Here is a 13,114-nt window from a genome sequence, read left to right as displayed (position 1 = left end):
GCGCCTGCTGTCCCCTGCTGGTCACCCAGAGCAGCACATCCAGACTTAACAGAACATAACTCAGCTACTGACCTGTTCTGATTTATGAACATGATCCAGGTCTGGTAAAGAAGTTCTTCAGCCTCCAGGTGATGATCCAGATGTAAAGTGAGGAACCTGAATCTGACCTGCAGTGTTTCTGATGTCACTGTGTTCTCTCCTGTAGATATGATGATCAATGTCTCAGATGAAGCTACAGTTACATGAAACATATCAAAGTGGTATGAGCGCCACCGCCTGTCAGCTCACAGACGATGTCATTATTTACTGGACACAGGTAATCAGTTACGTTACATTTCTATTTAGCTGACACTTTTATCCAAAGAGACTTACAGTAATTCATACAGTCATATATACATGCAAGGTGTCAACCAACACATCAGGAGCAGTTTGCGGTTCAGTACCTTTGCCAAGCACACTTCAACAAGCAGACCAGGGAACTGTCAACTGTTGTTTGGCGTTACCCCCGTCGCCATCTTGTTTCTTTCGTGCCAGAAGTTACCAAATTTGGACAATTGAAGGTGGAGTTCGGGAGGATATCCTGATTGAATCTGACTGAGACAAGGACACTTTGCCATGGTAACGCTCAAATCATCTCCTACTTTGGATCATGAGCTCATCAGGAAACTGTTGAGATCACAAATCAAGTTTTCATGAGCTTCCATACAATCTGACTTTTTGAAACCAGATGAATCCCCTGCTGGACGCTAGACAGATTGACAGTTCAACACATTTTAGCACTGACTTCACTGTTCGGACCTAAAATATTCTCACAGATTTTAACAATAACTTCTAATAAATTTTATCAATGATGAATTTTAGAGTGAATTGAACATTCTTTGTACTTAAAGGAGCTCAAGGCATCCTGAAGGCTGATCACTGGTCTTTCATGTTAATCAAACAAACAGCTGTAAAGAGTCTTCTCATATGCTTTTTTTCCTTCATCATTTTATTCATGTAACATAAACCAAAATAACAAGGCCATCTTGAAGTTTACAACCATCAAGTGATCAGGGATCAATGCCTTCATATCGACAACTTCTCAGTTTAAAGGAACAGATGTTTAATTGACAGCTGTCATGATGTCATCGGTCATGTGATCATCAGCCTGTCTCAGATGTTCCACACTGACTGGACTTGGTCAGCATGGTGACTTTTGACCTTAGGCCTGATGATGATGATGATGAAGAGTATGACACGTTGTTGCCCAGAGACGACGGTTTGACTTCTGAGTCGACACGGCAACAAAGAGCGCTCCTGGCCTTCTCCCTGAACTCCACGGACACAAAGTAGTAGATGAAGGGGTCGATGCAGCTGTTGAAGGTACTAACCGCTAAGCTGACCATGTAAGGGACATACACATCATCGCCGTCTCCGTCCAGCGAGCTATCCATGTAGGTGAGGAGGAGGAGGATGTTGCTGGGCAGCAGACACACGATGAAGACGAGCAGCACCAGGACTGTCACCCTGACTGCGTGACCATAGCGCTCCCCTTCGGCCATCAGGGTGCGCAGCACAGCGCCATGGCAGAAAAGAACAGCCACGAAGGGCAGCAGGAAGCAGAAGGTGAACAAGGTGGCAAAGTACGGCAAGAAGTAGTTCTCCTGTTCCTCCTCGGGCAGTGCGTCATGGCAGGTGGTGATCTGCAGCTCGTCCAGCATGTACGTCTGCCGAGACACCAGCAGTGGTAGCATGGCGGCCAGCACCACTATCCAAACTGCTGCCGTCATATATAGAGATGTCCGCCGGCTACGCAGCGTCTTTGCACCGAATGGGTGAACCAGAGCAATGTACCGGTCCAGAGCCACAAATGCCAGGCAAAGAACTGACCCATACATGTTGCCATAAAACATCGCCATGACAACGCGGCAGAAGGGCTCTCCCAGCTCCCAGTTGTTCCCTCTGAAGTGGTACACGATCCGGAATGGCAGCACCAAAAGCAGCAGGCAGTCTGTGGCAGTCAGGTTGATGAGCAGCGTGGTGGATGGCAGTGGTTTGGTCCTAAAGACCAGGATCCACAGAGCCAGCAGATTGGAGGGCAGACCTACAATAAAGGCCAGCAAGTACAGGACCGGCAGATACAGGATGGTGGTCGGAGCCTGGATCTCCTTCAGCTGCTTCTCCTTCAGGGTGGTGAAGTTACAGGAGGTCCTCAACCGAAATGCCCGTAGACCTGCAAAGACCAGAACACAGGTCAGTCTGGAGACCTGTAGAGACCACAACACAGAACACAGGTCAGTGTGTAGACCTGCAGAGACCAGAACACAGGTCAGTGTGTAGACCTGCAGAGACCAGAACACAGAACACAGGTCAGTCTGTACACCTGCAGAGACCAGAACACGGGTCTGTCTGTAGGCCTGTAGAGACCAGAACACAGAACACAGGTCAGTCTGTACACCTGCAGAGACCAGAACACAGAACACAGGTCAGTCTGTAGACCTGTAGAGACCACAACACAGAACACAGGTCAGTCTGTACACCTGCAGAGACCAGAACACAGGTCAGTCTGTAGGCCTGTAGAGACCAGAACACAGAACACAGGTCAGTCTGTAGACCTGTAGAGACCACAACACAGAACACAGGTCAGTCTGTACACCTGCAGAGACCAGAACGCAGAACACAGGTCAGTCTGTAGACCTGTAGAGACCACAACACAGAACACAGGTCAGTCTGTACACCTGCAGAGACCAGAACACAGAACACAGGTCAGTCTGTAGACCTGTAGAGACCACAACACAGAACACAGGTCAGTCTGTACACCTGCAGAGACCAGAATGCAGAACACAGGTCAGTCTGTAGACTGGAGCTAGAGAGCTTGCGATTGGCTCAACCGACATCACATGACTGAAGAAGAACACATGGTTGAGTCTTCATCAGGACTCCTTAAGGACTTCTGCTCAACCAGCTGCAGATGAAGTTTTTGTAATTTGACTTTTCTTAAAATATTTTAACATCAGATTTTATTGTGAAGTAAAATCATGTGACTGATTATAGATGGTCATCAGAAGGATGAAGATTTTGATTTCAGAAGATTTACTTTACTTATTAACATCAATAATAATAAATAAAATCACAACATTCAACTATAGTTTAAATATGATGAAACCATTGTTGACTAATAATATTAATGCAGACCATTTAATATGTGTAAATCGTATAGTATCACATCAGGTGCAAATGTTTTTTTTTGGTCTTTGTCACCCTCTTGTCGTCTGCATCAAGAATTACATTTAAAAAGATTATTATCAAATTATATTAAACATTTTCTCATCCTTTAATAAGTGTCTGACACATGTCATTACGTTTTTTGTTTATTCATGCAGTTTACTGACGTTCAGGACAGTGGCGCAAATGATTTCAACTCAATAAGCTATTTTTGTGTAATTTGGGTTTAAACTAGCACTCAAGTGGTTACTTTCGTCATAGCCTATGGGCCAATGGTTTGCACTAAAAAGCCATTGGAGAATTCTTATTTGAAATCCTGGATAAACATCAGTGAACATTGTTAAACAAAGGCCTACCTGATCAACACTAGCCATACATGATGAAACTGTTATTTGTCTGGAATGACAATCACCTACCAAAACTTCATGCCTTATGCAAAATGTGTTTTATTCAAACATTTGTGTATGAACTCAGAAGTGTAAACAACAACATATCTATCTATAAATACAAGGAATCTCTGTCTGTCTGTCTGTGTGTGTGTGTATGTGTGTGTGTGTGTGTGTGTGTGTGTGTGTGTGTGTGTCTGTTGGTCAAATATCTCTGTGGATAAGGATCACACTGACCCGAGACTTTCAACATGGCTGCGGCGTGGTTCAGTGGTGTGCATCTAAGCATTTGTTTGGACTGCAATGATACCGTGAATAAATTATTTCATAAATGCTTTACAAATTCCGCCGAGCATTGTCCACCGGAGCAACCACAGTCACGTGCTCACCAGAGCCAATCACTGCACACCGTGGCCACGTGCGCACCAGAGCCAATCACTGCAGAGCTCAAGCCCACGACATACCTGAAGAAACAAGCTGATTTATACCTGCAGCGGCGCGAGCTGGACCGGGATTTTGCTGGCAGGTTCGGTCCGTTCTGTTCTGTTCTGTGCATCTAAACTGACTGTTGTGGATTAATGAGATTAAACGAGTCCGGACCGAGTCTATTCGGGTCTGAGGAGATCCGGAGACGCGCGGACAACAAAGTGGAATCGGAATCTGTGGATGTTTGTGTGTAGCTAGCCGCTAGCTAGCTACTAGCTGCTAGCCGCTAGCTACACGGCCCACCTCCCGAGGCGACGGACCGGATCGGCATGTCCAAAACCGGACCTAGGGTAAATAATGTCCGCCACGCTTTTTCGCGAACATTGCCGTCACGTTTGCTTTGTGTCTGGTGCAGGAAGAAACAGTAAAAACGGGCTTTTGTCACAAAAGTGTCCAAGCAGCAAGTTTGGTTGTAGAGGAACAGGAAGTTGTGGGAGGGACCTAGGCGGATGATTGACAGGCAACGACGAAAAAATGGTTTGTTAAACATATTTGTGGTTTTCACAGTAAAAAAATCTAACTTTTTCTACCCGGATTTAATGTTTTTTTTGTGATTTTAGGTCCATTGTGTTAATACAGTATGTCAAAATGAAAAAAGAACTGTACATGTGAGGTTGTGCTGAAAATAATGACACCAAGTAAATAGCTTTTAACGTGAAATATAATGGCAAAATCAAAAATAGTCAAAAACAGCCAATTATACCCTGGAATATCGGATTTCACAACAAACCTAAATATCCCTGACGTCCCACCTTCAAACACAGCCTCATTTGGCCATCCATGAAAAAGCTGCTTAACCTCCCACTTTATTTTATAGGAATACACTTTTCTTACGGGCACTGCACTAGTTTACATAAATGAAAATAAGTATGTTTACTGTAAATGAAATTTACATTTTAAATGACAGAAGTAGTACTATTAGGAATTCCCTACAGTGCAGCCAAACACATTTACTGTCTAGAAGCAGACTCAATGAAGGACCCAAAAACATCTCTCCTCCTTTCATTACCCTGAACATACTGCTGGGCAATTGCTTGTCCGTCCAGTCTGTCAAGCCTCTCTTGGTGAATATGGCACACAGCAATGCCATTGAGTCTTTTTTGAGTCATGGTTGATCGCGACCATGTTTTCAATCTGTGTCACCCACTAAAACTGCACTCTGCCTCAGCAGAGGATATGGGCACCACCATTAACAACCTCACTAGTGTCTCTACCTGATCAAACAGGCCACAGACTTCAGGGGGCATTTCATTCAAAGCATGCACATCATCTACAGTTGTGTTGACCTTGTACTTGTTTTTAAACATGGCTAGTTGGACTCTCAAGTCTTCCTCTTTCAGTTCAGGATATTTGTGAACTGCTGCCTCATTTGTAATGGGAGTCAGGAGTGAGTTTTCCAGTTCTTTCAATGTTTGAATGCCTGGTTGCATAAACCTCTCAGTAATTTGTGCATCTACTGTGTCTAGGACATGGTAGAACTCTACTCTGTAAAAATCCACAGTTGTTCCAGGTGTGTATGCAGGAGCCTGCCCAGAATATCTGTTAAAGCGCCTATGTGTGCAGGGTGGAACAATGGGCTCTAGAGACAGATTGTCACACCTTTCCTTTGCCTCCTTAAAGACTGCCTCAAAGTGTTCTGAGTTTTTTTGGGATTTCAAGCTGTCTTGGACCAAGGAGACTGCAGAGAGCATGCCCTCCATTGTTTGAGTCTTTTTCTGGAGAGATGTGTTTAGAACCTCTAGTTCACTGATCACATCTAAAGCAAGCAGAAGTCCCAGTACAACATTACCCTGTTGCAGTCGAACACGTAAGCCCTTTGCCCTGCTTGCAGACTCAGAATGACTTGCAGCCATCTCATCTAGTGCACTTAGTACCATCCAATATTGGCTGAGAACAGCACGGATAGCAGGTGAGCGTACAGTCCACCTTGTGGGACATAAAGGCCTGATGGACAGGGCTGGCCCTTCCCCTTTAGCTGCAACAATGGCTTTAAACTTCTCTTTCACCTTACCAGACTGCCCAAAAAATGTGGCAAGGTCATGTATCCAGTCAAGTGCATTTCGCACAACACACGAGGCTGAGCAAGCTTGTTGTGTAACTAAATTGACACAGTGAGCTCCACAGTGTATATATGGTGCTAGTGGCTGTGCTCGCTGAATGACAGCCTGTACACCTGAGTACTTTCCAGCCATATTCGAAGCTCCATCATATGCATCATATGCCTGACCTATTGGCAAATTCAGCCTCAACAGAACATCCAAAATGATCCTGGCAAGGTTTTAACCTGTTGTAGAAGTTGCTTCATACAACCCTATGAAGTCTTCATGCACCAGCAAATCAGTGTTAACATAACATAGGCACATCGCCACCCGCTCAACACTAGAGACATCCCTTGTCCCATCCATAATAATGGAATACTGCAAAACTGTTAAGGATCGGATCTCATCTGCTATTTTCCTGATAATCGATGAACTCATCAAATTTATCCACTCATTTTGACAATCCCAAGATGTGTGCACCCCCCCTCTTTGCAGATAACCACCTACTGAATGACTCATCATCTTCATCTTTGTATTTCAGAAGCTGGTCAAGATTACCTTGATGATGTTCATGCCCTATAAAGGCCAATCCCTGCCTCGCCAGAAACATCTCACCCCCTATTATTTATTTATTTTCATTTTCTTTGTATTCTAAGTATTTTTTTCCAAGTATCGTTTTGGCCTTTCATGGCTTTATTGATAGTTCAGCTGAAGAGGTGACAGGAAACAGGGTGAGAGAGAGGGGGAGTAACACGCAGCAAAGGGACCCAGGCCGGGAGTCTAACCCGGGTCCGCTGCAGCGAGGACACAGTCTCTGTACATGGGACGCCCGCTCTACCAACTGAGCTAAACGGTGCCCCACCCCCTATTATTTTTAACAAGCTAGCTCTGTTTTCTGCCTGCTGTGTGCTGGCTGCACTGATCAACTGTGTAGTAAGTGGCTTGTTTTCATATACAGCAGTTGTAACAGCCACTTTGTGACCCTCGGATTTCTCATGCATCGAACATCTTTCAAGTGCTTTTTTCCAGTTTTTAACTCCAGTTTTGACAAAGGCTGGGTCTTTACTCTTAGCTTGTGCTGGTTTCCCTGTCTAAAAGAATTTACAGCAGGGTAAACACAGAACACCATCAGTACCCATGCTAACATGCAGCAAGGGATACTTCTCATACCATGCTTTTTGGAATGTCAGTGTCCGGTCTTTGAACACTTGCTTTTGCAAAACTTTAGGGTCAGGTTAATTTGGCTTTGTAAATGTCATTATCATGTCAACTTCCTCTCCCTCTGTGCCTCCCTCTTGCCTCCTGTCCCTCCTTGTTCTGTCCCTGCTTCTTCTGTCTGTATTCCTTCTGTCTCTCCTTCCTCATGCAGTCTATTTCTACTGTGGCTGCCCCCTGGCACACCCTCTCTTGACTGACTGGGGTCTGCATCACTGTCCTCAGGAATTGCCTGCAGGCCAGGAGGATAATATTCTTCTTGTCTGCCTGCTTCTTGTCTGCCTGCTTCATGTCTGCCTGCTTCATGTCTGCCCTCTTCTTGTCTGCCTGCTATTTGTCTGCCCTCTTCTTGTCTGCTTGCTTCATGTCTGCCTGCTTCGTGTTTGCCTTTTCCTCCCTCTTCATCTCTGTCTTCCTCACTACTGGCCACATCCTCAATATTTAACTGAAATAGGTTACTGTTGTTTAATGTCAGCATTTTTCAACTTTCAGCTTTCAACTTCACTGACAGGATTTCTCTTGAAAAAGGTGTCAATCGTCTCCTGCCTCTTTCTTTTCTGCATCTTAATGATACTGTGTGACAAAAAGACAGCTTAATGACATGGGTCTGACAGGACTGTGACTGCAAAAATACTTGCGCCCTGAAAAGGGGAGATATATAAAATTAAAGCTGCAAGCAGCGTTGAACGGGCCCTCGCAGTCCGCGCGCGTCGGGGCGTGCTGCCGTCGATGCATGCTGCCGTCGGGGCTTGCTGCCGTCGGGGCATGCTCAAGCAACACCTTCCGCTGAGGAAGTCGTTGCTTCATAATTCGATGGACTGCTATTGCCGGTTTGAAATAAATAATGTACGCTGAAGTCAGAAAAACTGTGTGAACTGCTGCATGATTCCCTGGACAAAGACTGAGTCGATGCTCCGCCTCTGGAGCTGGCTGAAGAGAATGTGCACACTAGGCATGATGCAATGAAATAGTTTTTTAGGAAGAAGCTGAGTATCATCCTCCAGTAGCCTCACAAACCTTCTAGCTTCTCGCACAGTGGTAGGCTCAACCTCCCCTAATGCTTTTAAAACACTGGATGATGTCACCTTTGTGCTAAAACAGTGTTCACTGCACAGATATGGATGTTCCATCTCACTCTGTATGCTCTTGGGAGTCTGTGTGCCATCCCCCGGGGCCCGCACACTGGTTCTCTCTGGAGATCTTGAAAAAAATCCATAAAAGCCAGCCAGGTCAGAGAAGAACTGATTAACTGATGGGATGTGAGATGTCACCTGCTGCATGATGAAATCTGAAGAAGAGGAAGAAATTGCAGCTCATGGGAGAGTTGCTGTTGTGCTTGTCCCTCTGGGGCTTTTACAGCCAAAAGTGTAAGTCCTACATCTAAAATAAGACCATCAGCCGAAAGCCAAAAAGATTTCCTACATGTCTATGTATATATTGTCTATGTGAAGTAAAAGATGTAGGATCCAAATCAAGCTGAAGAGAACTTTTTCTCCAGTTCTTCCAGCTGCTCTCCACTGTAGCTATGATGTCACGCATTCTATTTCACGTAACACCAGTGTTGGGAATAACGGCGTTAGAATAAACGGCGTTACTAACAGCACTACTTTTTTTCAGTAACAGGTAATCTAACCAATATTACTATTTCCATCGTGACAAAGCCGTTACCCTTACTGACTATTGAATGTGGGGCGTGACAAACTGAAGCTGATCACTGTAGCAGTTGTCATCCTTCTCGGCTCTCAGCCACCGGAGCTGCAGAGCTGTATTTTTTTTCCTCCGGTGAGGGAGGAGGGAGGAGCGAGACAACCGCATAAGTGATGATGATTGGTTCTCTCACGTTGATTGAGAGTTCTTAAGCCAATCTGTGGCAATGTTCGGTGTACACACAAGCCACAAACGCACACAGCAGCCTCACACACTCAAACTAGCAGAGGGGAACTGCGGCAATGGCAAGTCCGGAGAGAAAGTTAATGTTTTCAAAGTGGAAGTACAGACATTGCTTTAATCTCCTTTGTCCACGTCCGTTGTAAGCAACTCTGATCTAATGAGGCATCTCTCAACGGCACACGCTTTTACAAAACTAACACTGGACAAAACTCTGTTGCTGACGCTGCTGATGATGATAGCAGGCCAGGTGTGGCTAACGTGTGCTTCGCTAACAGCTTCACAAAAACTTGTGACACAGACTGAACTGAATGCAATGATAGACAGGTATGTTGTTGAGACCTTGCTCCCATTATCAACAGTTGACTCACACTCCTTCAGAGCACTCATTGGCAAAATATCAGGGAGAGCAGGTGCTGGTCTGCCATGCAGAAATACATTTTCTGAATACATATGTAGATGCCAAGTAGCTAAAATGACTGGTAACTAATTACTTTTATAGTGGACTAATTTAGTTACTAACTCAGTTACTTTTTAGGAGAAGTAACTAGTAACGATTACTAATTACTTTTTAAAAGTGACGTGCCCAACACTGCGCAATACACACCCATTATAAAAACAGAAGACAGCCTACAAATCCTTAAAACTAAAATTGTGATGATTTGAAAACCATGAAAGATTTTTAATAACTGAACACATGCCCAATAGTTTGAGGTCTCTGACTCTTTAAAAGTTAGAATGGTGTGTCTAGCTCAAAGCATGAGGGACAAGGAGAGGTTGAAAGTTGATGAGTTTTGAAGAGGACTTGAAGATTTCCCCATTTACTTTCCATTCACAATGATTAGACTGCGACCAGAGCGCCATCTATGGGCCGATTTGCACCAAATTTTACACAGACCATCATTAGGGGATACCACACAATCATGAACATTTATGTGATAATCGGATAGTATTTTGTAAAGATATGCAAGATTGACTGTGTTCAACACAATATGCAGGAATTTGTCATTTTATATTTCAGGGGTTTTATGGACTATCAAAATTATTTTGATAACTTTTTGTCAGGAGGGTCCACAGATGCTTCATGCAAAGTTTGGTGCAAATCACTCAAATTGCCTAGGAGGAGTTCGAAAAAGTAGGTTTTACATTTGTCGCGATTTTGCAAATGGAAAGTTAGCGCGAAAGTGGGCGTGGCCTACACCAAACAATTCAGCTGAATGCAGGGAACACATAGGGATGAGGTTTAATAATATGCAACATATTAAGTGTGAGTTATGAGCCAAAAACGCTTTTGCATTGAAAATAGCGCCACCTAGTGGTCATTTTCGGTGAGTGAGTCACAGGGGCCATTCTATAGTACCTCTATGAATTTCATTTCCATAAGTGTTATGGTGTGGGCACAGGGCCAAATATAGAATTAAACTGGCACCAGAGCGCCACCTAGTTGCGGATTGGTAAACCCTTCGTCAGCTCTCCTCAGGAGGGCACTGACAATAAATGTACCAAGTTTCGTCTTAATCCGATTAACCGTTGTGGAGATATAAAATACATCAATTTAAAGAGCGCCACCTTGTGGTCATCGCCTAAAATTTTGCACAGGGACTCAGGGGCTCATGGGGAAGTAGTATCCTGAGTTTCATGTCATTAGACCACACCAATGTGGAGATATGCAACACTTACTGTTTGTAACCAAATCTGCAGGAAGTTGTTATTTAATAACTTGAGAATTGTGTGGCCTATCAAAATTCTTTTAATAGGTTTTTGTCAGGAGGGTCCACAGATGCTGTGTGCCAAGTTTTGTGCAAATCGGTGAAATCGCCTGGGAGGAGTTCGAAAAAGTAGGTTTTCGACATTTTGCGACGTAGCGAAAAAAAACGGTAGGCGGAAATGGGCGTGGCCTATACCACGAGATTCAGCATAATCCACTGAACGCGTGGATGTAAGGTTTTTGAATGTGCGACAAAGTATATGGGCGTTATTAGCCAAAACGCGCTTTCCTTAATAACAGCGCGACCTAGTGGTGGAAATTCAGGACGACAATAGATTATAAAATTTTTCGCCAGGTGTGACTTATATTTCAAGTTTGGTGAGTTTTGGGGTATGTGCAGGCAGTGAAAAATGCGATCATTTTGTGAGAAGAAAAATAATAAAAATCATTTCAATTACAATAGGGTCCTTGCAGGTTCCCTGCTCGGGCCCTAAAAACACCCACACAAAGCTCTTTGGTGGTATTAAAATAATAATATACACTTTTCTTTCATAGTTCTTCAACTGGTATGCAAACAATGGCATCATTTCTCACTTTTTTCTCCTCAACAGTTACAAGCAAACACAACAGGTAAGTATCCACAAAAGTCAACAAACAACAGCAAACAATGCTCAAAATATCCAAATCAACTGCACTGGCAATTAACCCAAAAATACACTGCTTAACAATGGCAATCCCTCCTCCTTGTCAATTCCCTGCCTTCTTCATCACAGTTACTTTATACATTACATGCCACATACATAACCAAATTAAGCTAGCTGCTGAACAATATCCAAATTAGTAATTAGTATTAGTCCAAAAAGCAAAATATAATACCCAAAATACTCAACATGTCAACAAAACATAAACACATATCAAGCTTATTTAGAAACCTCGAAAGAATAAACACTCATTCACAGTACATGGAATGGGGAGATGTAAACTACCATTTCTTCTTCTCCCGCGGTTTCATAAACAATGGGGCTCAGAGCTCCCCCTCCTACAAATCAAATCACGCGATCTCTTAAAAAAGGACCAACAGTTTGCTGGTGACAGTATGAACTATGAACCTAACTAGTTCCCGCCTCCTCGGCACAAGCTGAACGATAAATCTAACACATCAAGAGAGGCGGGACTTAAGGCAGAAAAGCCAATCATCGTCTGCGCACATGGTTCAGGATGATAAAAAAAATATATATATATATATATATATATATATATATATATATATATATATATATACATATATATATTTATATATATATATATATATACATATATATTTAGAGAGAGAGAGAGAGAGAGAGAGAATAATTTATAATGGTTCATATGTGAATCATTGTAAAAGAGGATTGTTGGGTTTCTTGTTGATGCAGAAATCTGATTTTTATCCGAGAATTTTGAGTCTTCATTCATAGAAACTATAATAAAGTGACGTCACAAAGACACAAATTAAAAACATGACTGGATGTAAAGCAGTGGCTGCTGGGAAGACTTACGGAGAGACATGCTGGAGCATTCATCTGCTGGATAAGAAGATGGTGAGATGCCGCAAACGGTCCACAGCAGAGAGGCAAAGACAACAGTCCCAAAAAAACACTTCATCTTCTTCTCTTCCTTCACCTTTTCTTCTCTCCTCTTCTCTTCTTCCTTTCTTCCTCCCAGGTCTCTCTTTCTTTTCCCCTCCACAGCAGCTGCTCTTTTCCTGTTCCTCTAACAGTCCTATGGTTTTACAGTACAGTAGTACTGTTGTAGTAAAGTAGTACTACTGCTGTAGTTACGTGGTAATACTGTTGTTATACTAAGTATTAGTATATTGGTGCTCTGAGGCTCAGCAGACTGTTGCTGCCTGTGCTGACTTGTCTCAACTGCTAATGGAATCCAGATGTGTGTGTGTGTGTGTGTGTGTGTGTGTGTGTGTGTGTGTGTGAAAGTTATATGTCCATGTTTGTGAGGACCACTTTAGAGAGTTAAATGTTCATGTGTGGTGTTTACAGTTTGGTTCGCTGACTGCATCATGTCCTCACAAATATAGACATACCAGCATCTGTGTGAGTTTGTTCCTCTCATGCTGTGACTCAAACTTGATGGAAATGTTAAAAATGTTTAGCTTCCTTCATTAAACAGGAAGTGTGTCTGACCTGCCTGTC

At 43.4% G+C, this 13,114-nt stretch overlaps 1 protein-coding gene across 2 annotated transcripts; it reads right to left on the bottom strand.

Moving 5' to 3' along the window:
- Nucleotides 1-201: 201 nt before the first annotated feature.
- si:ch211-132p1.2 (proteinase-activated receptor 4) lies at nucleotides 202-12,820 on the bottom strand. Of its 2 annotated transcripts, XR_003981418.1 has the most exons (3): nucleotides 12,464-12,820; nucleotides 444-2,212; nucleotides 202-232 (listed from the first exon to the last, which is right to left on the bottom strand). XR_003981418.1 is itself a non-coding variant. In XM_030395878.1 (2 exons), the coding sequence occupies exons 1-2, from the start codon at nucleotides 12,567-12,569 to the stop codon at nucleotides 1,143-1,145; spliced, it is 1,176 nt and encodes a 391-aa protein (XP_030251738.1). In that variant the 5' UTR covers nucleotides 12,570-12,820; the 3' UTR covers nucleotides 428-1,142. The 2 variants fall into 2 exon arrangements, 1 of the variants encoding a protein (XP_030251738.1); XM_030395878.1 differs by lacking the exon at nucleotides 202-232 and having other exon boundaries at nucleotides 428-2,212.
- Nucleotides 12,821-13,114: the final 294 nt, after the last annotated feature.

Source organism: Sparus aurata, chromosome 18 (assembly GCF_900880675.1).
Source record: "Sparus aurata chromosome 18, fSpaAur1.1, whole genome shotgun sequence".
NCBI lineage: Eukaryota > Metazoa > Chordata > Actinopteri > Spariformes > Sparidae > Sparus > Sparus aurata.
This window is presented reverse-complemented; position numbering and strand designations above follow the sequence as displayed.

Excerpts from the sequence above, each read along its gene's own strand:
- si:ch211-132p1.2 (XM_030395878.1), bottom strand. The coding sequence starts at position 12,569 with ATGAAGTGTTTTTTTGGGACTGTTGTCTTTGCCTCTCTGCTGTGGACC. Across the intron at positions 2,213-12,463 it reads ATGCTCCAGCATGTCTCTCC|GTCTACGGGCATTTCGGTTG; the intron begins GTAAGTCTTCCC and ends TGGTCTTTGCAG.